The sequence below is a fragment of the Dreissena polymorpha genome, chromosome 15 (genome assembly GCF_020536995.1).
Source record: "Dreissena polymorpha isolate Duluth1 chromosome 15, UMN_Dpol_1.0, whole genome shotgun sequence".
In the NCBI taxonomy this organism is placed as follows: Eukaryota; Metazoa; Mollusca; class Bivalvia; order Myida; family Dreissenidae; genus Dreissena; species Dreissena polymorpha.
Window position 1 is genome coordinate 16,110,787 of NC_068369.1, and position 26,750 is coordinate 16,137,536.

The window sequence follows — 26,750 nt, forward strand, 5'->3', positions numbered from 1 at the left end:
AATTATCTGCAACTTATCTTGCTACCAGTTGTTTAAAACTAGAGCTGTCAGAGGACAGCGCGCTTGACTATTCGAGTGCTTGACAGTATAACATAAGCCATTATGGAGAGGGGGGGGGGTATAATGTGGGTGTGTGGTCATTTAATAGATGATCTTTCAAAAATAAGGGAAAAAATAATTTTGTGTGTGTGGGGGGGGGGGGGATTCTAGGGTGGGGCATGGGGGATGGTTTGGGTGGAGTGCATTGTGGTATGTCAGGTAAGTGTTGTTTTGTCAAAGTATGAATCAAATGTGATCATAAATAAAGAAGTTATGGCAATTTTAGCAAAATGTTCAATTATCTAAGTATAAAAGGGGCCATAATTCTGTCAAAATGCTTGAGAAAGTTGTCTTCTCATGTTTATAAATTGGGATAATGTTGGTAAAGAAGTATGCAAAATATGAAAGCAATATGTCAAAGGACATAGAAAATATTTGAGGTGGTACGCAAACTTGAACAGGCTTATCAATAATATGCCTATTCTAAGTATAAAAGGGGCAATAATTCTGTCAAAATGCTTGATACAGTTGTCTGCTCTTGTTTATAGATTGGGGTCATGTTGGTAAAGAAGTATGCAAAATATAAAAGCAATATGTCAAAGGTCAAAGGAAATATTTGGGGTAGTACGCAAACTTTAACATTTGCACACTAACGGGAATGGAAACGCTGGGGTGAGTAGGATAGCTCCACTATATATATTTCATATATAATAGTCGAGCTAAAAATATATATTATTTTCGATATTTTACATGACTCACCCAGTCCTCTAAGCCGAAATGATCCGTGAAACAAAATTGTGTCTTTGTGTCGTATGAACGAATCTGCACTATAACTTAATTTAAATTCACATAAAACATCGAATCATTTCTGTCGTCAGCTGTTTAAAAACAAAAGTACACTTGATATTCAAATGGATTATTTTTATCTTTCCGGGATATTGTTTTAGTATGTTGATGCTGCATTAACAAACGTAAGTGTATATGAAGTGAAAACACCATAAATAAACAAAGTTTGCGATAGACACCTATAAACATATCATAAAAAAATAATTTAGTTTAGGGTAAATGCTTTAAGAATTGCAATTTTTCTCATTTATATCATGAATAAGTTTCATGTTGAAATCTTGTTGCCTATCTAAGATATAGCATTGAAAGGTGACATCATACGGAAACAACAAAGGGAAATAACTCTGAGTTAAGAAAGTGCACGTTTTTTGTTTTTTGTGCATGGCGCTTCTACCAATTATTTCTACAAACCCATGAAGTTTCATATGGAAATGTTTACTGCAACCAAGATATAGGCCTGAAAAGTTATTTGACAAAAACAACAAAGTGTCATTACTCTTATTAAAGAAAGTGAAGGGTTGTGGTACTTAAGTATAGTACTTCTCCTCATAAATATAAATACAACAATAAAGTTTCATGTTGGAGAATTGCATGGTATCTGAGATATAGCCCTGAAAAGTTGTGTAAAAGACAGACGGACTGACGGACGAAGCCAATTCTATATCCCACCGCCTTTGGCGGAGGATAAAAAGGATTATATGAGCTTTGTTCTGGGAAGACTGGGCTTAATGCATGAGAGTAAAGTGTCACTCAGATTAGTCTGTGCAGTCCGCACAGGCTAACCAGTAAGGACACTTTCCGCTTTTATAATATTTTTCGTATTTAAGAAAGTCTCTCCTTAGCAAAAATCTGGTTTAGGCAGAAAGTGCCTTCCCTGATTAGCCTGTGCAGACTGGACAGGCTTATCTGGAATAACACTTTAAGCAAATGCATTAAACCCCCTTTTCACAGAGCATGGCTCATTTGAACTGAATTTCACAAGCTACATGTACCTTCCCCTCCTTTCCTGACTTCTGACAGAGAGACAAACACAAAACAACAAAAATGTTAACTTCTTCTTTCGTAATCTTTTATTTACAAACACTTCACCGCTCCAATAATTCGACACACTTAAAAAAAAAAATATTACATTTTTGTCACATCAACTAGAAACTCCATCCATTCCTTAGAATAATGCTTTTTATTAAAATTAAGAAGTGCATTTTTACTATTTTCCTGTTCTTTTATTTTATATCATTTGTACTATAGTGTGAAGAATCACATTTGCATGAAATTCTACTGCTTGTAAGTTAATAGTGCCAAGATTATTCTGATCTCTATAATTAAGATGAACACCTTTTTTTTATCAAACCAACAAACACCAAAATGCCCAAGTTCATACACTGTATGGCAATATTTCACCTACTTGATGTAACCTTTACTCTTAATAACTACAACAACAACAAAAGCACTAAATTCCACCAGCCGGGTATGCAGGGGCTTTCGGTACACGACCCTCGTACGGTGCAGGAGTTTCCAGTTGCGGTCTCGAAGGCTCGCGCACAGGCTTCGGGCGATCTGTGTCGTGAATCCGGATCTTTGAGTAGAACCCAGGCTCGGGTCTCAACACATTCAATTTTTCTGCCATGCACACATCGAGCTTCTGTTCATACTTCCTGCAGCTGAAATGGATGTTGTCAAATGGGCATAACTACCCGTAATCATATTGGATAACTGAGTCTGGCTCTAGGAAAATGGGGCGTCATGCATATGCATAAAGTGTTGTCCCATATCAGCCTGTGCAGTGTGCACAGGCTAATCAAGGATTGTTGAGAGGAAGTCTCTTCTAAACAACAAGAGTGCCACGCTCGGCTACAGGTGCAGCTGGCTATGACAATACCTCTGAAAACGCCGAGCTAAAAATCCAGTTTAGACCAAAAAGTGTTGTCCCTGATAAACCTGTAAGGACTTTATGCACATGTGTTAAGCCACGTTTTTCCAGGGAGAGCAATAAACAAACAAGAGCACCGCATAACGGGTGCCACGCTCGGCTGCGAAAGCTTGGCAGAATTTTTTTTTTTAGAGGTCAGTGACCTTGACCTTTGACCTAGTGACCCAAAAATGGGTGTGGCGTGTAGAACTCGTCAAGGTGCATCTACATATGAAGTTTCAAAGTTGTAGGTGGAAGGACTTTGATTTTAGAGCAAATGTTAACAAGAGATGTGTAAAATCATTTGGCAGGTATAGATATCATCTCCCTTTAAAGGTTATTACTTCCATTGAATTTTGTCTAATCTAACCGGGCGGCGGAGGGTCTGACCATGTCAGACATCACTGACAACCAAGGCCTGTGCTTTAAAAAAGATCACAGCCAGAGTTGATTTTTCTTTTTCATAAAATCATAGCCAGAGTTAATCATGTATCTATGGACATAAGTCCACAGGTATGTAATGAACATCAAAGAAATTATAATTATATCATTAAAAAAAAAACTTTGAAAAATCAATCATTTGGGTTACAAATAATCAAAATAATAAATCTGTACAGTAACTGTGAAAAGAACTTCAATTCTTGGTAAGGAAATATATAATATGAGATTTATAATTATATAAATTACTTCCCTTGAAAATAATTGTCCATAACAAATCTCTATTTTTAGTAGCAATTAATGAAAGCCACTACCGTGACTGTAGATTCACCACTCAAAATGTGCAGCTCCATGAGATACACATGCATGCCAAATATATAAAGTGGCTATGTTCAATATTGAATAATTTTCTCCCTTTTTAAAGCTTATTTCTTCCCTTAAATCTGTATTTTTTACCGTAAACCGTAAAGGATGACGTTGACCTTTTACCACAATGTGTTTGTCAGAAACACAATGCCGCCTACTGCGCTGCTTTGATTTATTTAACAAAAATATATACGTGGGCAGGTCAGATAACTATTCCATTTAAAGCTTATTACTTCCCTTGACTTTGTTTTTTTGACCCTAGACCTTGAAGGATGATGTAAACCTTGAAATTTTACCACTCAAAATGTGCAGCTCCATGAGTTACACATGCATGCCAAATATCAAGGTGCTATCTTCAATATTTAAAAAGTTATGGCCAATGTTAAAGTTTTTTCGGACGGAAGGACAGACTGACATACTGACTGACGGACAGTTCAACTGCTATATGCCACTCTACCGGGGGCATAAAAACCTTTACAAACCTTGACATGGACGGCGGACACGACAAGCTGGCTATGACAATACCTCGGGTTTTCTCTGAAAACAGCAGAGCTAATAATAAATTTATTCAAGTAGAACAAGGGAAGGCTTTGCCCCAACTATATCAAATGAAAGCTTTAAATGCATGCATCAAATCATATACAATGTTTATACAAATTTAGGCTTTTTACTCTTTCCCACTCAGAAGAAAAGTAACAAGAGCTGTCAGAGGACAGCGCTCTCGACTATTCGAGTGCTTGACAGTATAACTTAAGCCATCATGGAGAGGAGGGGGGGGGGGGGTTATAATGTGGGTGTGTGGTCATTTAATAGATGATCTTTCAAAAATAAGGAAAAAAAAAATATTTTTTTTTTTTTTTTTTTTTTTTTTTGGGGGGGGGGGGGGTGAATTCTGGGGTGGGGCATAGGGGATGGTTTGGGTGGAGCGCATGGTGGTATGTCAGGTAAGTGTTGTTTTGTCAAAGTATGAATCAAATGGGATAATAAATAAAGAAATTATGGCAATTTAAGAAAAATGTTCAATTATCTAAGTATAAAAGGGGCCATAATTCTGTCAAAATGCTTGATACAGTTGTCTGCTCTTGTTTATATATTGGGATCATGTTGGTAAAGAAGTATGCAAAATATGAAAGCAATATGTCAAAGGACATAGGAAATATTTGGGGTACTACGCAAATTTAACATAGATTTATCAATAATATGCATATTTTAAGTATAAAAGGGGCCATAATTCTGTCAAAATGCTTGATACAGTTGTCTGCTCTTGTTTATAGATTGGGATCATTTTGGTAAAGAAATATGCAAAATATAAAAGCAATATGTCAAAGGACATAGGAATTATTTGGGGTAGTTCACAAACTTTAACATAGATTTATCAATAATATGCATACTTTAAGTATAAAAGGGCCATAATTCTGTCAAAATGCTTGAAAAAGTTGTCTGCTCTTGTTTATAGATTGGGGTCATGTTGGTAAAGACGTATGCAAAATATAAAAGCAATATGTCAAAGAACATAGGAAAATCCCGAAATACTTGGGGTAGTACTCAAACTTTAACATTTGCACGCTAACGCTAACGGGAATGCTAACGGGAACGCCGACACCGGGGTGAGTAGGATAGCTCCACTATATATATTTCATATATAATAGTCGAGCTAAAAATGGCCATGTGCTAACAGCATAAAACCAGAACAGCCTGCAAGTTCAGGTTTTATGCTGTTTGCTTCTCATCAGTATCCAAGGGTTGGAAATGAAGCCTTTAAAACTTGAATCTATTAAGAAAAATCTTTAAATAAATGTAACTTTCTAAGGGACTACAAATACGCCAAAATTCGTATCTATTAAAGTGGTAAAGGGTTAACCAACTCACATGTTGTCTATATGAGATTGTTTCCCACAACTAAGTGCACATAATTATGCCAGTAACTGTTAAACTGCGCTATAAACCCTTTAGCATGTAGATACATATTTTGACGCACTTGTAGTCCCTTAGAAAGTTTAATTTAATTAAACACCTGTCTCACTAGATTCTAGTTTTAAAGTTTGCACACAGCCATTTTCACTTCTGAGTGGGAAAGGAGTAAAATCTGAGGTATGGGGAGAATGGCTATAAGGAAAGGACTTCATGACTAGTCACCATACATGTTATATGGACGGGCCAGGGATCAAATATACGATCCTCAGAAAATCACTTCTACAAGTCTTTTAAACCCTTTCCCACTCAGACGCAAAGCGAAGCAAAGTGAAAATAGCTAGAATGTGCCATGAGTAACTCGCAGTCTGTTCAGGTTTTATGCTGTTTGCTGTTTATCAATATTTAAGGGTAGGAAATGAACTAGAATCTAGTAAGAAGTCTTAATTAAAGGGACTACAAATGGGTCAAAATACGTATCTAAGTGGTAAAGAGTTAAGATATAGATGATTTTCAAAAATAACCATTTTCAAACACAATCCAAGTATCATGGGACAAATGTTCTGACCAAGTCTCATTTACAATGGCCAATAAATGTGGCCTGTAAAGTGTTCACATGTTTAATGTTCACAACACATGGTTCACAATCCACGACTAACAAAAGCAAATCACAAAAGCTCACCAACAACAGGTTTTTCTCAGACGAGCTAAAAATAGCACAGACTTACTACTTGTATTTCTGGTCCAAACTGTGGTCCAGACAGTTCCAAAAGGCAGTGAAGTCTTCGTTACAAGTCTTCTTAACGTTGCGCAGAAAGTCTATGCTGCACCTTGTGACTTCCTTTCCCTCGTTAAGACAAGGCCGTGGATCACCATGTTCTGATTTGCAAAGTGCATACTCCTGCAAGCAATATAACATTCTGAATTACACTTTATCATTATCACCTGCAATACCCTGTTTCCCATGTAATATAACCATTACAAATATTTTTATCTTACACATGTGTAATATACTTTTTAAGCGTTTTCATTGGCTTATTTTTGTTCGATTGACCAATCACATTTTGATATTTTGCTGAAATGATGTTGCAACGTCAAATGATGTCAGGAAATGTAAACAACATTCGGGATTTATCATTATGTTTGCGTAAAAGTTTATTTAATTTGCTCATTTAAAAGCATGTGATAAAAAATATCTGACACTCATTGTCATATCATACCATATTTTATTAAACTCGTCCAGGTAATTCGTTAGTAAGCTCACCAAAGGCTCGCTTTAAATACTAACAAAATTCCTGAACTCATTTAATAAAATATGGTATGATATGGCAACTCGTGCCAGATCCTATATATTCACTACAGTTCTCATATATCCCGGTTAGCGGGATCTACTGATTGTATCGGGATCGGTATAAAACTTCATAGCATATTTTTGAAAAAAAAATCTGGGAAAAACTGGATTTAGTTATGAATATTGGATTACACAGGAAATTAAAATGCGTGAAAAAAGGGCCCAAAGCCGTCTCACAATAAAGTAATTATGGATCGTGATATAGGAATTCTACAGTTTGGCAAACAAGATCTTTAATAACTTGATTTGTTAAAAAAGGTAAAAGCATGCTTTTATAGTCTGATTACTAACTATGATTCAATCGACTTTGACATTTACCCCCCGATCACTGGGATTTAAGTTGTCCGTTTACATATGGCGCAGAGGGCAGCCACGGCACATTGACTTATTTCCCTCACAGGTACCCATTTATACACCTGGGTGGAGAGGAGCAAGCGTGTGATCAATTTTTTTCTCAGAAAAATCCAGTAGGTATATCCAGGATTCCAACCAGGGACCTTCCGATCCCTAGACCAGCATCCTACCACTATACAATGTACAACTGCCCCCAGTTTAAAACAAAAACTGTAATTTACTTTTTTTTAAACACTTTGGGATGAAGCCATTCATATCTCCTGACAATGATGAATGTTTTACACATGAAAAGAATGTGCACAGCATAATTTGAAAAATTAAATATAGTACTGCGGTAACAAGAGATCTTTTTGAAAATCAGGAATGCCAATAAGCTTGAATTTCACAATCTTGGGTAACCCCTGCTTGACTTTGCAAGTCTGTGTATGTCTTCCCCTGTGCTTAAATTTCCAAACATTGTTATTATGTGCTTGATTTTTTATCTGAATTTATGTAGAAATTTATATAGGTCATGACATTAAAAAAAACAAGATGTGTTTGTGAAACACTATGTGCCCCCATATATTTTGACTTTGACCTTGAAGGATGACCTTGATCTTGACCTTTCACCACTCAAAATGTGCAGCTCCATGAGATAAACATACATGCCAAATATAAGTTGCTATCTTCAATATTGCAACAGTTATGGCAACTGTTAAAGTTTGACACAAACAAACCAACAGACAGGGCAAAACAATATGTTCCCCAGTATAGACTGGGGGACATAAAAAAGTTATTGCATTGCCAACTGAGGGTGTTTTCCCTGGTGCTTAAAAGAAATCATTGGAAAAGACCTGTTGTCCATACATGATGACTTAGTTAGTCTTAATATCCATATTGAAACAGACTCAGTGCTCCAGCTAGGCCTTAATGGGAGGGCGCCTCACCCTGCCCTTAGGAAGCCCAACACTGCCCATTCAAGGCCCGCCCTGCCCGTTTATTATTTAAAAAAAAAATATTTCAATTTATCAATCTTTTATTTCATTGAAATTAATGTATCCTCATTGACTGATTGTACACATTTTATTTGCAGTGTTTCAAGGGACTGTCTACCATGAATGACGAAAAAAGAAAAGTTATAAAATACCGTATTTTTTTACAATTATTAGTTTATATTGATTAAAATATCACAATTGGCATATTACATTACTTGAAAAAAGTTAATATTTTCAGTATATTCGGTAATAAAATATGGCAATGTGAAATTGAAAGTACATCGCGAAAATAGGTGACATAAGGATATACACACTATGAGTAACGCAAGTAGATTGATCATTTTATATATATAATACCGGGTATATACAATTCACTACGCATGCACAATTTGCATTCCTGAGTTTACCACATGACGATGATGATCAATCTTCTGGCGTTATTTATAGTTAACTGGTAGTTACCTGGTAGACGTACCCAGTAAAATTTATTACCGAATATACTGAAAATATGAAAACTTATCAACTTTTTTCAAGTTATGTAATAAACCAGTCGTGATATTTCAATCAATATAAACTAATAATTGTAAAAAAATACGGTATTTTACAACTTTTCTTTATCGTCGTGGTTGACAGTCCCTTTAAGAATAATGAGAATAATATAACTGGGAGCATTCCCGATATGCCTGCGTGCTTAATAAAAGTGCCCTTTTGACAAAATACTGCGCATCAAAAGTGCCTTTTTGACAAAATAGCCACCCACCGCCCTTTTTTAAATCCTATCTGGAGCACTGAGAATGATTGCTTCAGTTTTGGGTTATCATTTTATAAGATTTCTATGTTTAGTTTCCTTGGGATTCAGTAACTGATGAGGAAGCATAAACACTTTAACAGGGTTGTATGTATTTGTTGAAAGTTGCTCTCCTTGTTGCTACAACTTCACATCATCATGCAGCTTATATCAATGTTAACCGGACCCACTCTGATCATCTGCTTATCTCTTCTGAATAATGCAGTATATCAGAAACGCACTTTCAGGGCTCGAAATTAACACTCGCACACTCGCAAAATGCGAATGAAAAATACAGATTGCAAGTTAAGTTTGAAGCCACTAGAATTTTTTGCGAGTGAAGAAATAGTGAAAAAAAAAGAGTTATATTGCTAAATGCGCTCAATGCTAAACCGCAGGTCAATTAATAGAACGTCCGAATACCCATATGCGGAAGCTCGCACCTTGTTTGTAGACTGGCATACTTATAGTACATATATGCGGATGATATTGGTACAAATATAATGAAACAGTCGATTATCCACACATGTTCATTATAAAAGACAAAAAGCCTGAACAGTCATGTCGCCAAAGCGAAAAATAACTAGTTTCTTTTTGCCCACAGATTGAAATAACAATACGAAATATAAAGCAAAGTTAACCGTTGAGTTGAGAGAAAAAAAAAACGGAAATTAAATTCTTCCACGAAAATAGTGAAAAAGTGGGAAAAAGAACTTCATATATAACGCCAAAACTTGTGGTTGATGTCATATTTAATTTAGTTTTAATAGTACTAAACTAATGTCCAAACTTGCTTTTATTTATGTTTCCAGCAAAATTTGCGAGAATGTTTTTTGATTTTGCGAGCTGGTATTTAAGCTGCTCGCAATGTTTTGCTAGTAGAAAGAAAAGTTAAATTCGAGCCCTGACTTTGATGCATTTGAAGTCCTTTAGAATAATCAAATTTATTTTACAAGTTCTTTCTTAATATATTCAAGTTTAAAAGGCTTCATTTCCAAACCTTAGATATTGATGAGCAGCAAACAGCATAAAAACTAAACAGACTGCGAATTACTTACAGGCTGTTCTGGTTTTATGCTGTTTGCCATTTTCACGCTGTGTCTGAGTGGGAAATGATTACTGCATTAAATTGTATTAAGAGTCGCCAATTTGCTTCCAGACAAGTTTCTGACAAGCACAAAATAAATGTGCAGAAAATGGGGCGAGTATAGCCTTTGTCATATTGCACAAATAGCAAACATTAAGCGGTCTATTTTTAACGCTCCTGTAAAAAATATTATATTGAAACTGCGAAGATATCAGCATAAAATTGAACAATTACAAACTGTTTCCATACATTTCCCTTTATTTTGCCATAATTAACCACAATATATATATATATAAACAAAAATTGTAGTCCTGAGAGGACTACATGTTATAAGGTGTTCTGAACGAGAAATTTACCAGTCATTTAGTAAAAAAAGAGACAAAGCTGCAAAGTAGAAAATAACATGTTCAAAAGGCAAATAATGAGTTAATGGATAAAGGCAGGTGCAATCCACAGGTTTTTATGAGTGAAAGGAGCGTTTAGTTCACGTTTCATTCATGAAATCCTCTACCACAAAATAAACTGCTACAAGACAAAGTGACATAATAGTAGTTACACTGTTAGTAACTGATGGTGTATGGGATAATCACCCTCAGTTATATCATACCATAATAGAGAAGCTCGAGTATGGTATGAAAGTACTGAGGGTGCTTATCCCATACACCATCAGTTACTAACTGTGTAACAATTATATCTCAACCCACTACTCGATTACTCGGGGTGTATGGAAATTACTCGGGGTGTAATGAAAATACACCATGGGCAGTGGGCACGTAGCCGCTCTAAGCCAATCGGAATACGTCATTTTTGTAGTAGGTTAGATATACATGTATGTACATGTATATACACTTGAACAGTGCTCCAGATAAGGATTTAGTCTAAAAGGTATTAGACCCCCTGATATTATTGTTAAAGGGTATTTTACTTCTTTGTTTCAGCCATAAAGGGTATTTAGGAATATTGAGGGGTATTTTCCATTTCCATAGAAAACTGACATAGTACATGTTCATGGCGTGTTTAATCTAGAAATATTATTATTTGTTATTAATAAATGCAAATTTAATAAATTTTAAATGATGATATGAACAGACTTTCTTTAAAATATTCAACATACATGTGTTGTATCTCTGTTTTAATTGCGTCTTTCTTGCATGCATGTATAGTATTCATAAAGTACACAAGCGTCATTTTGCAATTAAAATTCTTCAACAATGAGATCGCTTAAAATTATTTTAACAATTCTAGAAGCATCACAAAATTTATTTCTATTGGCATATTGTAATGTGCAGTTACTTCATGCAGGAGCAGCTGTTCGCTAGAAACGTCCCTTTTTCGAATCCAGAACACAATGGGCCACCATTTTCTTTTGATTGACTTACTTTTGATTCAAAGATTAACTTACACTAAACAATCAATTGGATTATTGTTTAAACAGGTTACAAACTATAATCGATCAAAAATAGTACGTACCAAGATTTGTTTTACGTAATTTTACGTACTGAGCTGATTTTTAAAGTGTTTTTTTATTAAATATTTTTCAATGCGTAAATACGCAGATAGGCATCTTATCTGGAGCTCTGCACTTGAACCTGTCATGAATGCAGATATCACCCTTAAAAGGGGAGAGCAATACCATTAGATAGCTACTTTCACTTTGCTAGATAACAAGTTAACTTCTAACACAAAATGGATTTAGTAGCTACAAAAATTAATGATCCAACTTTAGCTTTGAACATGAGCAGTTCTAAATAAGAGGTTAACTGAATAAACACAAATTCAAATTCTTAATGATTGTTGCAAATATGTGTCAACAGAATAATCAATATTATACACCATGTATGCCTTTTTACTTTATAAATAATGTGATTCTTCATGCATAATAAATTGCAATTGAAAGGATATATGGGTATGAAACAATATCTTGTCCATTTTAAATTCAAGGCGATGAACCTGCTATTCTCAAGTGCTTTGAGCTTTTATGATTACATACCTCCAGCTTAACGTTCTTAATGGTAAAAGGAAAAACTCCATGCTAAAAAAAAAGGTCTTACGTATTTATAAAATTGAGTTAAATCAACCAAAAACATGATTGCAGATACAACACCTGTCGCAATTGACATTAATTTGCATGTCAGTTGTGGAGAAATGCTGAAAACAAAAACTTGAAAAAAATGTTATCAAACTGAAAGTGAAAGTTAAGAATTGAAGATTGGCAAAGGAAAATAACAGATTATGCTGCACTTTTTTCAATCAAGTGTCTGATGGTGTGGTCTTATGCTGGAAGTTGTAAGTTTGCATTTTATACAGTGTTATTTGAAATATGACAAATTGTTATGACAGTGTTATTATTCCTGCACATAGTGTAAACACACGCAATACTTTGTTGCATATTCTTTTGGGTTCAATAAACTTACATATTTTCATACTGAGATTATCTCGATGGTTTCCATTGCAAAAACATAGACATTTTCTGGTAAAGTTTACTGTTTGAAACTTGCATAATTATTCTGCAAGTACACACAATTCCAGGATTCCTGGAGGCGAGTGTATGTGACAAAAGACTTAACCAGAGGGTTAGTAGCTGGGAGTTGGATTATTGCAACTAGGTGATTAAATATCAGAAGTCACAATGCTAAATCAGCTCAGTATTTTCAGGAGCATAAGTGTGAGCCTGTGTTGGTATGTATTAGCCTGTGTATATGAGCCTGTGTATGTGAGCCTGACGTGTAAGTATTAGCTTGTGACTGTGTGTGTTGCCCTGAAGGATTAGCCTGTGCGTGAGGTAGGTATTCCCAGGAGGATCAGTGGCATGTAGTCAACGAGTGTTTTCCTGGAAGTTTGTACTGCAGAGGACGATTTGTGCCATCCTGACAAGGTATCCAGTCGATGCCCATGTGAGTTACTTATTTAGAGTATTTACTAGTAGTTGTTATTATTGAAGACGAAACCCACGAAGAGCTAACCGCCTGAAACACTAAAACAAGTCAGATAAACCCTAAAATAGAGCGAATCCAATACGCCCCTTTAAACGTCGCACACGAGGTAGTTTAAATAAAGTGACCTTCTTTTATAACACAATTCAATTAACATGTAAACGAGAATTGACCTACGAATTGTTTAATTAAAGTTGAAGTTATTTTCCCCACCCACCAATTTTAACACAGGACTCACCTTGTACTGGTTATCGCAGTATTTTCCCATGTACAGACTCGCCGCTTTCAGGACAATGCTGGAGACTTTCGCTTCTGGCACTGTCAGCTCCTCGATAGAGGGAATATAATCCTCCCGAGGAAGCATTATTGTTAATATTAATTTTGTAAGGAGAAATAAAAGGGAGGTCACTCTAACTAAATGATTATAATTTTGTTCGAACGAATTATTCGGTTGTTGTCGACTATCCACTAGTCTTTAACAGACTCAACTGTACTAACTACATAATTTTTAGCTGAGGAACAGAATCAAATCGCATACAAAAATCGGTTGGATTTAGTTTAAAAACTTTTAAGCATTTTATCGATGCATTAACTGTCGGTGAAAATCACGCCTTACTTTTGTCTCATGTACATGCAAACCTGAACCGGCCGAAATTCTTTTGATTAGCTTTTTTCTCCATCTATCCCTGCAATATTTTTTACGTTGGGCTCAGAACGGTCGGCATACACAAACTCGTAACAAAGTACCAGGGTTCCCAGCTTCTTGTATGGAAAAAAATCCCTGATTTTTCCCTGATGGAAAATAAAATTTCCAGGATTATAATTTCGACCGATTTCTTGTTCTAGACACCCTTAATAAATATATAAAGGTGTTTCACGGCTGCTATATAAACAGAGAGAAAGAAGTAGGTATTTACTAAAACATGTAGTACACTTAGCTACATGTATACAACAAAGCCACCATAGTTATGCAGATAAATCGATGTGATGTTTTAATTGTATAGACTTTTCGACACAAGTCGGGAAAGTCTTACCAAACAAAATTCCCTGTTTTTTCCCTGATTTGAGGAACTTTTCCCTAATTCCCTGACTGGAAAAAGTGAAAGTATTTTTCCAGGTGTTCCCTGATTTCCAGGTTGGCTGAGAACCCCGAGTATGAAAAATTTCCCCGCCCAGACTGGGGAGTTAACTTCCACACATCTATCATTCGTAAAACATGTATTTGCATTTACAACATGTATGCGAAATAAAATTTCAGACACTGCTGATAACTCTGAGATATTAACATGATGAGATAACATGATGAGATAACATGATGAGATGATTTTTATTAGTCATACGATTAAAAACTAAAGTTGATTAAAAACAGTTGTGCGTGCATCTACTTAATAATTTCACAAAATATGCAACATTTTCGAAACCAGCCCTCAAAATGTCATTTCAAAGTACACATTTGCAGACGTGAAATTTAACGATGTAGGTTCCGGGACATTGTCTCTTCTTACATCGTTCACCAAATTGACTTGCTACGGTTAGCACAACAAAAGTGCATCTCATTTGTTTAAGACATATAGGAAATGATTCAAATAACACTAAGAACAAAGAACAAGATCAAACTATTGAAGGTTGACGGTAAGATTAATGATTGATTAATGTATACACGGATGTTGTTTTATTTCGCCGAATGTGTTATATTGTACCTCAGCTTTTAATATGCGTTGGTATGACATAGTCAGAATACAAGTAAATATGAGTTGTGTTCTGATAAAATTGGGCATAATGCATGTGCGTAAAGTGTCATCCCAGATTAGACTGTGTAGTCCGCACAGGCTAATCATGGACGACACTTTCCGCCTAAACTGGATTTTTGCTAAGAGACTTCATTCAAACGAAAAATGTCTTATATGCGGAAAGTGTCGTCCCTAATTAGCCTGTGCGGCCTGCTCAAGCTAATCTGGGACGACACTTTACGTACATGCCTTAAGCCCAGTTTTCTCAGAATGCGACTCATATAGTCACCAAAATGTTCAGGGCCTTAAAAAGCAGTTAAACATTTAAATATGACCCATATTATAATAAATTATTTACAGGGTTTTTTAACATTTACGTCATATGAAAAATCTATCGCTATACTTATTCACTTAAACAATTTATAATAAACGACAAAAATGTGAACACAATTCTGGGCCTGCATACGCAAGCGAAGTTTTCAACCGCTTATCCGAATATATAAACGTCCGAAATGTCGTCACAACATCCCTATTTGTTGCCGAATTTCATCCACAGCTTTCTGTTTCTCTTTGAACAGTTCCTTAAGTTTTCTCAGTCGCTCTTCTCTCCCTGTTACACCCACCAAAAACGGCGACGTCTCGATAACGTCGCGTTTCTCTTTAACGTCAGACGTTGACATCGTGGCGCCAAACTCGTGCGTTTCTGTCTTGTTTTGAGCAATGTGAGCTCCGCTGGAAGTGGTCGTAAGAGATGAATTTGAGATTGTTTCATTTGCAGATGTTGCCACTGCTATTCTCTTTAAATCATCACCAATTGACGTTTTCTGGGAGACGACATAATTCAAGTTCTTATTCAGCGGTTTCGTGGACAGAGTCTGCAGCTGCACCATGATTGTGTTGTTATGGCTGGTAATAGGAACAAAAGAGGGCTTGGTCTGATTCGGTTTTGTCGACACAACAGTTGTATAACGTAATGCCGATTGCGATGTTTTGGGTGTCTGAACCTTTTGAGTAAACGTTGTTTGCGACGGACCTTGAGAGTTGACAACGCTTGACGTCGCAGTCGATTGAATCACTAACCTATTATTTGCACCAACAGACGGTACGGTTGTTGTCGTTGTCGTGAATAGGGTAATGCTCGTAGTGGCGGACGCTATCGGTGACGTAATTGACGTCGACGCGTTTGACTTTAGAGACGCAGCCCCGTCTATGACGTAAGCCATGGGCGGGCCGTCCGTTGCCATCGGAATGAGAATATTCTTACCGTCGACCTTCAGCAAATAGAATTTAGCATTGGTATTGGGTGTAGCTGGGTTAGCTGTAACTGAACACGTTGAGCCAGTAACGGAAACTGTTTTAACACCTGCGTCGTTTGTTTTATGGGTTGTCGGCACCGGCGGGAATACTTTTAATACTTTTTTGGGCTCTGAGCTAGTTGTGAGTAACACAGTGGACCGCGTGCTAGTGGAGGTTAAGGACGAGGCCCGGTTACTCGCCACCGACTGCACTGGTGTACTTGGTTGGGGCATCGGGTACACAACGGTCACATTCTGCTGCGGCTGCGGGGACGACTTCAAATTATTTTCTACTTTAAACACCGGTGACGCATGGCGGGTAACGCCCGAAGACACATTTTGGCCGTTAAGTGACACTGGTACTAAAGATCTAGCTGTCAACGGGAAGCGGGGATGTACGGGTGCCCGAATCACGCCGCTCGAGACTATTTTCCCGGTAGTCGTTACCGGAATGAACATCACCTGCGGCCTCATGTTGGGTTTTGGTAAAATCACCGACACCGGCGGAGATGGCACATGATAGTGGTGTTTGTTATGTAACATGTTCGATATTGTATGTGTGGCGTGAGATAACGGCGGTTTAGATGCTAATTTCGTTCGAAGCAGGTCAGCGACCGTCTGTTGGCTTTTCCACATTTCATTCAACGGTGATTGCGGACGGCCACGGATTGAGGGCTTGGGAGGAGAAAGCGTCTCTGTGGACGTTGTTGAGACGACGGGTCGAGATAACACAGGGTATTGCGTTGAGGTTTCGAGGGCAGTCCAATCTCTAGGATGAATGACATCTACACCACCAGAGGCAGCGCCGGAAAGAGGAGCTGCAGACGCCGTCGGAATTTGTAACCGGGTTTTATTAATGAACAATTGCTTGACCTTATCAGGCACTTTAAATTTCTTGAACTGTTCTGCAAAAAGAGCGTCATTCGCCTGTTCGTAACCGTTATCCACTGGCTCCGATTTGACTCGAACTTGTAGCGTCATCGCGGTTGATGACGTAGCCGCATGTTTGTTTACCTCGTCACTATCTAGCGTTTCGGATTTCACTCGCGAAAGATCGTGCGAAAACGATTTTGTTGTCAGCAAGCTACGCACGTAGGAGCTTTCATTAGGAAGGTTTTGTATGAGAACACCGTCTGGCGTCGCTTTTCTTTCACTACTGCTCTGGGCATAGACGCTTGGCTCGCTATTTCCGTTACGCATCGCTTCCCTTCGCTTGCAGATACTTTTAATAACGCGTTTCCTGCCATGTTTCACTCTCTTATTGTCCCCTACTTTGGGTTTCTCTTTTCCTTTCGTTGGCTTGCTTTCCGCTACTTCGGGTTGCTCGACCTCGTCAACACGTTCAATAACAATGTCAATTTTCTGTTTGTGTTTTCGTGCCACTTCCAGGTTAGAATTCTTTAAGACTTCTTTGCTGTACCGCTCTTCTTCCATGATAAACTTCCTCGAACACACTTCACGCGCGGCCTTTATCTTTGTCATCATGTCTGCGATGACTTCTTTCTCTTCCACCTCAATGTTATCCACGAAAAAGCTACTGTAACGCGGATTTGACTTTCTTACCCGGCCACATAGGCTAATCGTTCCTTCAGTCGGAACAGTATTTTTCTTCACGGCTTTCTTCAATTTCTTCAACCGTTTTTTCCCCTTCCGGTTGATTTCAATTAATTTTCCAAGCGTTTCAAGTTCATAGACTTTTTCTCTTGCTCGTTTTTCCGCCAAAAGTTCTTCCTCCCTGTTTTCAAACATTTTTTTCGCGTCGTCGATGATTACCGATCTGGCTTGCTCCGGAGTCGCATTCCACGTTTTAAAGTCGACAGGAACATGAACGACGGTTCTCCGTACCCGATTCGAGTATCTCTTCGCCGGACCCTTTGACCCTCTCAGTATTCCCTTATCCTGTCTGTTCAAAAGATCCTTGATCGATATTCCTATTCCAGGTTTCTGAGGTGCATTGACCTCTTGAGCTTTCTCGTACTTCTCAAGATACACCTGGTAATCCTTTTGCTTGCTCGGCGTTTTAACATTGAATACGTCATCGCCGCGCGCCAGTCGACGTTTAAAGCTTATCTTCTTGCACATGTTAGTGCATTCGTTCTGCGCATGCGCGAAGTCTATGCAGGGGACGCTACTCCGCGTTCCCAGCCAGGGATCTATGCTAGTGAGCACGATGTAAGAGGGATCGATCTTTCGCTTCTTTTCCGGCGACGGACTTGAGTCAGCATTATCTGCAAAAGCGAATATATATGCTTCGTTTTGAGAAAACCGGGCTTATGCATACACGATTAAAGTGTCGTCCCAGATTAGCCTTTGTAATCCGCACAAGCTCATCAGTGACGACAATTAAGGCCTAATTTGTATTTTCGCTTAGAAGAGACTTCTTTTAAACTTAAAATATAACAAAAGCGGAAGGACTGCACAGGCTTATCTAGGGAGACACTTTACGCACATGCATCAAGCCCGGTTTTATCAGCATCATGTGGCTCGTATGCCGAAATAACGTATGGTATAACCCAGATATTCGCTTATTTGTTTTTTTTAATGTACACATAACAATATTGTCGTTGTTAATTTAGCTATAAATCAACACACTTATTCTCGAATCCGACATCAGAACAGCATTTCCATAAGGTTATTACATATATAGTATATCATAATAAAATCGAAAGGATTTCGTAGTATTGTTTGCGATTTCTATTAGTTATAGGCCCAAAGTTGGTTTCAGAAGACACTGGCGCCCGACTTATGAAACAACGTACGATAAATTTAAGTAACGAGCCACTTTTGTACAAACACTTGCTAAGAAACAACCTCTATGATAACCATATGTAAATAATTATATTAATTATTATGTTCTTTTCAATCTTTCGCATTCCCGTTAATTTCGCAGCATATTGGTCCTTAATGCCCATTTCAAGTGAACTTTTAAGTCGTTAGTTAAATCATACTTAATTGACCATGACCTTAAATCACACATTGTCTGCTTAAAGTTCAGGCCCTTAAACTATGCCTTACGTTTTGTGCCCTTTAAATTGGTGAGCGCCAGCACTTCCGGATGCAAAACTGGCGGAGCGATGCTTTCAAGATTCCCCGCGAAATCCTCGTACGAAAACGTTTTGACGCTTTCCTTAAGGAGACACGGAGGCGCATGAACATCCTCGCATCCGGTTGAGACGGCAAAATTGACGCCAATAAACGGCGCCTTTACCGGCTTTCGTAGCAACGTCGACAACGTCGGAGTAATCTCGTCGTTTTTCTTTTCCTTCGTAAACGTCTGGGCCTCAGCTAGCGGAACAGACTCTGTTTCTGGGATCCGAGAGTCATTTGAAGCTTCTTTTGCGTTCGTTGACATCACTGATGACGTCATGTTGTTAACGAATGACGTAATCTCGTTCCCCAGTGTCGTCATATTGTCGCCAACGGTAGGCGTCTCGTCATTGCTATCATTACTGTTGTTATTGTAGGTCACCATAGTGACGCCCTCTTTCGGCCCGGCGATCTCGAATGTGACCTCAGTCTCGTCCTTCTCGGGACTTGCCAGCGAGAATACGGCCCCTATCTTCAAGTCGCCTTCAAATGCGGACATATCTGAAATGCATAATCATAAAGAGCGTATGTGTCTAATAACAATCATGCACGTGTATTAACCTTTTTACAGCGAACATAACTTGAATACATTACTTAATAAGTTCATTTTTACATGTGCAGATTTCGCCATTAAACACTGTTCATTTGTTGTTGGTTTTATTTTTTTAGCAACATCAACAATATGCCGTAATGAAAAATCACTTATATACAACAGATATCACTATCAGGTTAAGAGTCAAAACATACGTCGATTCGATCCAATAACGTAAATGACAAACAACAGCCGAACTGTGATAAAAGCGTGTTTTCACTTTTGTCACCACACCATTTTGCATTAAGTAACATTTTGAGGCCAACGCCCCAAGCCCCTTGTCGGCCTAGTGCCTACTAGAACGCCAGTGCACGGTCAATTTCACTCGTTTAAATTTGCATACAAGTGCCAAGTGAAATAAAACAATCGCTGTAGTATGTTTATTTACCTGTGATCCCTCTAATGCACATCTTGAAAAAAATGAGATCACACCAAAACAAATCGATTTTTCAAATCCTAGATTGTCACTTGGAAAGACAATGTCAAGCCTTTAATCTGAACACAACATCGATATGAAATAATTAACAATGTCAAGTCATTTGATTAGGCTATGTAGGTATAATATAGTGTAACAAACATTCTTTCATCACGGTTTCATGGGTCCCATAGGCAGTTGCTTACTCTGCATTATTGGTAATCCGGGACTGCTGGCATAAAAACGATATGAGCATCTATTTACATCTCTATTTGTGGAATCCCATAATAATGCATTTTCATTGTGTCATTTAAATTGTCAAAATAATACACGTGATACAATACGCCTGACAAACTTTCATTCAACAATAAAGCGAATGCATGTCAATGTCGGGACTGTGTTAACGTCATTTACAGAAATTGAACACCAAAAGTGACAGTGTTACCGAATTGCAGTTAATTTAAACATATCAATCAATCATCCACTTTTATATTTGTGCATGTCACTAAATCCAGCGCTGAAACAGTTTACGAAAAAGACATATTATATCAGAAAGAGTCTAAACCCATTACTGATCTTGATTAATAATTAATATTATCTACATTAAAGCTAGTATTGGTATTTAAAATACATATACAAACGCATCGCATCTGAAGCGAAAGGTTTATGAAATACAAAAGGCCCAACAAGATTACAATAAACGATTCGGGCGTATAATTATCTTGTTCTGTTTCGGATAAACAGAGCTGGAAAAATACTTTTAGTTCATGTGGGAAACTATCGTGAAGTAAAGACAATCGAAGTAATATTTGACATTTTACGATTTCAAATAATATTATTAAAACACTACTGTATGCTTAAATTGTGCACATACTCAAGAGATGAGGAACTGTAATATTCCATAGCTATTGTTGCAGACACCACACCCTCGGTTTTAATTTTCGCCATTTATCATTTACCTGTTTTCAATTCATTGCTTCTTGCAAACAAACTGTCACTTTAACAAACTACACCTTGACATTACAATATGCACTAAAATAAACTTATGTTGTTGTATAACTAACAACAATAAAGCATCATCCGAAATCTGAAACGCCCGAAAATATGATCTAAAAAAAACGTATGTAAATCACGTGATAGTACGTCATAGCTATAAGTCGAGGGTTAAAAATGAACACTTTTTCTACGTATCGTCGCTAATTGTAGAGGCCAATTAGAATCGATACACACATTAAATACTATCTAATACAATTGAATGAGATGACATGTATGATGTGAGCGGAAAAACAAGCTTACCTATATGTCACTGTTGATAAAACAGGACAGCGATTTCAGTCCGTTTCGTACGTAGCAAATGGCGAATTTCCCACATTGCATTTAACCGGATGTAAATAATGCTATTTTTAGTCTGTTTATAGTTTACAACGCGAAGTTTCCTTTAATATAGATGGATCTGCAACTGCAATAACTATGTAAATGTTTATATAATGTCTCTTGTTTTTTTAAAACTGAATAATAATATGAATATATTAATATGGATAATAATATATTTCTTTATTATTTAAACTCTATAGTATGCGGAACTACTTCTTTACTTTCGGTTTAAACAATGGCATTGGAATATAACCCTACTGTGCATTTCTAATACTTCAATAGGAAAAAAGATTAATGTTTAAGTTTTATATGTAAAGCTCAACCAATTTATGTTAGATATGGCCAGGTACTGATTTAAAGTGTTCATTTTCCACTTCAGGAAATAACATTAGATATAAGCGATAAAGGAACACAATATTTAACGCGAGATCGCTCGCATGCACATTCATTGTGGTCGATACTCTATTGGCTCGATTAGTCACGTGAGCTGAAAGTACGGTGATGTAAAAATAGATTTGAATTTTGATTTAACGGCAGACGACAACGACTAGTTTAGCCATGAAATAAACACATGCAACAAAACAAATTAGAAAATATGCGAAAAGTATGACGCATCAATGCACAGTTATGCCTACGTCCAGGTTGAGAAGGTTAAATGACCTCTCTTGGATCTGTAAATAAACATGTATATGTATAGATCTTTGACTGGCTTCTTCGCGTAACAAACATTTTGAATTTATTTTACAAGGCATGTTAAACCACGCAAAGATTTACAGATGTCTATTTATAGATCTTTGAACCAGGGTATTCAGAATGAAGATGTATACATATATTTTAATGGTATTTTAACACACTTTAATGCAGTGTCAACAGTATGCTTAAAGTGTATGTAAGCTTATCCGGAACGTTCATTTCTCGTATTGGTGTTGTGATGTTGTTCAACATCGTACACATGGCATTTGTTAAGGTAATTATATCTACTATCTTCTTTAAAATAGGGTAATGATATAAAGAACAAATGCAACATTCCCAATCATTAGCTTACTAGAATAGTGCCTAGTTCAATGAAGAAACAGAAGGGCTTATCAATAAATTAATATGCATTTCTTTGATACCACAGAATAATTTATCTTCTTATCGCCTAAAGAATACTCAGTTGTTCTAGATGTAATAACTTGTTGAGACTATTCAAAACACTATATACTTGTTTGTTAATATAAAATGGCATTTTTCAAAAATTCGAAAATCATGTCCCTTAAAATGGATTATATTCGACTGACTCACAAGGCTCTTCGCTTAAACCAGGTATGTGTATTAGAGGTATCCGCAACTCGATTTTAAGCCAAACATGCTGTCGCGCAATGCTCGCGCATGCGCACTAGTCTGAATCCGAAAACGAAAAAAGTGCATCAGACGTCTTTCGTTATGTAAAAAAATATGTTTAAATCACCGTTATTAAACGGGCATCGCGTCTCGCAGCCGCTTAAATCGACCGCGGCTGCTAGTACTGTTGGTTTTAACTCGGCGCAATAAATTGAATAGTTCAAATAAACAATTGAAAATAACAGAAAAACGCCAATGTATAAGCTTTCTAATGAATGTTATTTGTTAAATTTCTGACTAAAATGACAGAGAAATAATATATATTTACAGTAAATGTGACGATATTTTTTACCCGAAACTCAGCCGCAGTTGGAAGACAAACCGTAATTACGTTGTGTTTAACTCGTCATATCTTTTTTTAATTTGTTATGCATTGACATATAAATTAGATGTTTAGAAAGAGCAACATTTCAGCTTTCTAAAATGGGTAACATTTAAATATTGAATAACAAATGACGTGACCATCGGGATTTAAATTACCAAGGTAAACTATCATCTCGGTTAACAACGTGAAGCTATTACGCGTTATCGATAAAATCAATAATTATCGGCTTATCTGACTGGATATCAGCCACGACAGCATATTTTCGCCGTTATTGGATTTATGCATGGAGTTGCGGATACCGTTACTACACATACCTGGCTTAAACATTTGTCTAACACGATTTTGAACAAGAGAATACACGCTTCATAAGACTGTTATCAAACACAATTTTATGACATAATTTTGAGGCTCGTGTTTGCGTTGTGTCTGACGCTTGATAATAGGAAAAGGAAGTTTTCTTTGAAATATAAATTCATTGCTATGATATATTACTGAGTTCTCTGTAAATATTCATTTATAGGCCCTTAATCACACCGTTCGGGGACACTAAGCAGCAATGTAACTTACACTACATTGGACTTTCACTGCCTAAATGCAGTAAGAGCAAATACTTGTATAATATAACATCACACAATACTGATATATATTATATGATAGACACTTATTTACAGAACTGCATACAAATTGGACACGGCATTCAATAATATACTAGAAGATGCAATACAAAGTGAAGAACAACGAAACCCAATATAAAACTTGTATATCAAAATTCTGTTTATTGCATTTACATAATGCATACACTTTATTTTAACAGTATACGGAAGAACATGATATAGTTTTCAGAACACTACACACTTAAATAATGAACAGCTAAGTGAGCTATTTATTTAAAAAAAAAAATAAACCGATTTGCAAAACAACATTCTATAATGCAATACGAACGTACATCATAATGTTTTATGTTGTTGAAAAGTACAGTCACGTATAGCAGTTCTTTGTAACATGTATTTGGTGAAACAGCTCGTATTGTTCTTCAGTTAATATCAAACGAAAAAACATCTAACACTCGCTTGCATTCGTCTAATTATTGTATGTATTATACACGTTTTACTCTTAAAAAGGCATAGGTAAGTAATATGCACATATGATTGGGATGAACACACACAAATTTAGCTCGTTCAATAATATGTTATGAAACTATTACTCGTAATACATCTTGTATGTTTACCGAAGCACGGACACAAATTCACGGTTGATACGACAATCTCAACCTACTTTATAATGTATAAATTAAATCACACAATTATTTCGACAGCAGTAATTGTATTCTAAACATTCTTTACGCGTAGTATATACTGTATATACCTATATTTTATGTACATTATTGAATTCCGCGTTCGATTTCTCAAAGTCCTTTATAGGTCTTTTGATTTCTCGACTCGAGTAGTACACTTCAGTAATGCTTTCAATACACAAAGATAAGAGCGTTATTTCACAATTTAATAGTATCGACAATCGCCCCGCTAAGCTGAAGGTACGGTCGATAGGCTACGCTCTGATCATTGTTTTACCAATACATGTACATGTAAAATAAGAAAAGTGTGATCGAGTTTATCGATAGCTAATGGTTAAGTTAGATTTATGTTTGTTTAAACGAAAATTAAATCGTCGAACAAATATTTTTCCACAAAACAATTATACTTAAAATTTTATAAAATGTTCATATACAGAATACAGGAAATCTGTTTTTCCTACCAAGCTGGGCAGAAAGAGTTTCATCACATTTAGAAAGTCTAAACAGCTATCGATTTTACATACTGATATTCGCGGGAAAAATATTCAGCTAATTTACTCGACAAATGAACTACAGTTTTAATAATGGCAACACAAGAAATGCAGGATTTTCCCCAAGGCATTTCAGCACAGATCAATCATGTACCCAAATTTCCAAATATGAACTTTTAGTGATTATTTTAGCTCTGAATCAATGTAGAAAAACGCATTGGCACAAACATTTAATAAAAGAGTCTTACAGCAACTTTGGGCATTTGGCCTACCCCTGTTTTTCTGACACAATCCGTTGGAAAGTCTTTGTAATGCTGACCTACTTTCGAATGTACTTTTCAATATGTTGTATATTTTCCTCTTGCCTGAAACTAATTATTAACCAAATATTCTTGGACAGGTTGGCGACACGTGTAGGTTTATTTTAATGATGAAGATTGATACAAATACGGGTTACACGAAATAGACATCAATCAACTCAGTTTCAAAACCGATTTCAAACCGAAAGTAAGCGTACTCTTATTACCGAGATCCGACCGTGAATTTAAACAACACTAAACTTGGCACGTAATTATTTACGAAAAAAATAAAATATTACGACATCATAATCGTGATTAAAGCCCTTAACCTATATATCAGTTCCATTTTCAGTTGCATAATGGCACGATAGTTACCTGGTATACGTATTAGTCGACTATTTATAATCAAATGATTACAAAAACGAAAGTACGCGTAGTCTTTTGATGTGATTAGCTCGTAAAAACCTTTAACTATTAACTTACACGGTACGGGTTCATCTAAAGAATAAAACAAAACGGCTTAATATTTGTTTTGGTAGCACTTTACCTTTATATCTGTACTATTTTCAGTGTTATTTTTGCACGCTTTCCAATCGTCATATTCGGTATAGGAGTCTAGTAAATTCTGATCATGCCGATGCTATTTTTTACTGTAATATAGGTGGTGTTTTTGTAAAGTTAACGATAATGCGGAGTTTCGTCTTCGTTAGTCTTATTATGAAGTAACGCTATTCTTTTAACGCTCTAAATTAATTTCACCCCACATTATATATGGTACGTGTAATCCGTAGCCAGTACTTTAATATGTTTTCGTATATATTGACCTGATTTTTATAAATAGGAATACCACTGTTCCTAAAAATAAGTATCTGTTTTCATACTTTCGTTTGCACGCCGCCAAAGGTAATGAGAACTTAAGAAGTTAAGCTCCAAGCAGATTTCAATGTGTATCGCTTTAAATCGCATTGTGGGTCCGAACATAACTTCAAATATCGTTTTGCAATCTTTTCACATATTTTTTGTTTCAAAAGCACTCACTTAGCATTAAAGCCTTGTCTATTTGGTTTATATTTAGTAGATTTTTTCCAACCTTGTCTACACATGTAATACACCGTGGGCATTCACAAACACTTACACAATCATGCCAGTTAAACGTTCAAAGAATGATATGTTATAATGAGAGGGAACAAAAAAGTCTTATGTGACCACACATGTGAATGACAAGGGCTATTTGAGACAAAAAATCGGACATATAGAATGTTAGCCATTGTGCAAATACGTATACATTTAAGATATGTTATAAGGAAATTTATTCATTTATTTACGGCGTCTTCCTGAGATATATTATGATTATCTAAAACTACCAATATTAAGGAAAAACAATTACGTAGCTAAAACTACAACGATTAACCAAACAAAAAAGTGCCATTTAAAGTGTCATGGGCGTTGGCAGTCATGTTGTTTTTTTCT

General features: G+C 36.5%; 2 protein-coding genes across 6 annotated transcripts; both read right to left on the reverse strand.

Annotated features, from left to right (window-relative positions):
* Nucleotides 1–1,937: 1,937 nt before the first annotated feature.
* On the reverse strand, nt 1,938–13,425 carry LOC127860097 (NADH dehydrogenase [ubiquinone] 1 alpha subcomplex subunit 8-like). Its single transcript, XM_052397910.1, has 3 exons — nt 13,234–13,425; nt 6,238–6,410; nt 1,938–2,546 (listed from the first exon to the last, which is right to left on the reverse strand). Exons 1-3 carry the CDS (start codon nt 13,357–13,359, stop codon nt 2,336–2,338), a joined length of 510 nt encoding a protein of 169 aa, XP_052253870.1. The 5' UTR covers nt 13,360–13,425; the 3' UTR covers nt 1,938–2,335.
* Nucleotides 13,426–14,308: 883 nt separating this feature from the next.
* Nucleotides 14,309–25,958, reverse strand: LOC127860096 (uncharacterized). Of its 5 annotated transcripts, XM_052397905.1 has the most exons (4): nt 25,610–25,729; nt 25,230–25,352; nt 19,036–19,608; nt 14,309–18,248 (listed from the first exon to the last, which is right to left on the reverse strand). In XM_052397905.1, exons 3-4 carry the CDS (start codon nt 19,604–19,606, stop codon nt 15,244–15,246), a joined length of 3,576 nt encoding a protein of 1,191 aa, XP_052253865.1. In that variant the 5' UTR covers nt 19,607–19,608; nt 25,230–25,352; nt 25,610–25,729; the 3' UTR covers nt 14,309–15,243. The 5 variants fall into 5 exon arrangements, with proteins under 5 accessions (XP_052253865.1, XP_052253869.1, XP_052253867.1 ...); XM_052397909.1 differs by lacking the exons at nt 25,230–25,352; nt 25,610–25,729 and adding an exon at nt 25,828–25,958; XM_052397907.1 differs by lacking the exon at nt 25,230–25,352 and having other exon boundaries at nt 25,610–25,735.
* Between the last annotated feature and the right edge of the window lie 792 nt (nt 25,959–26,750).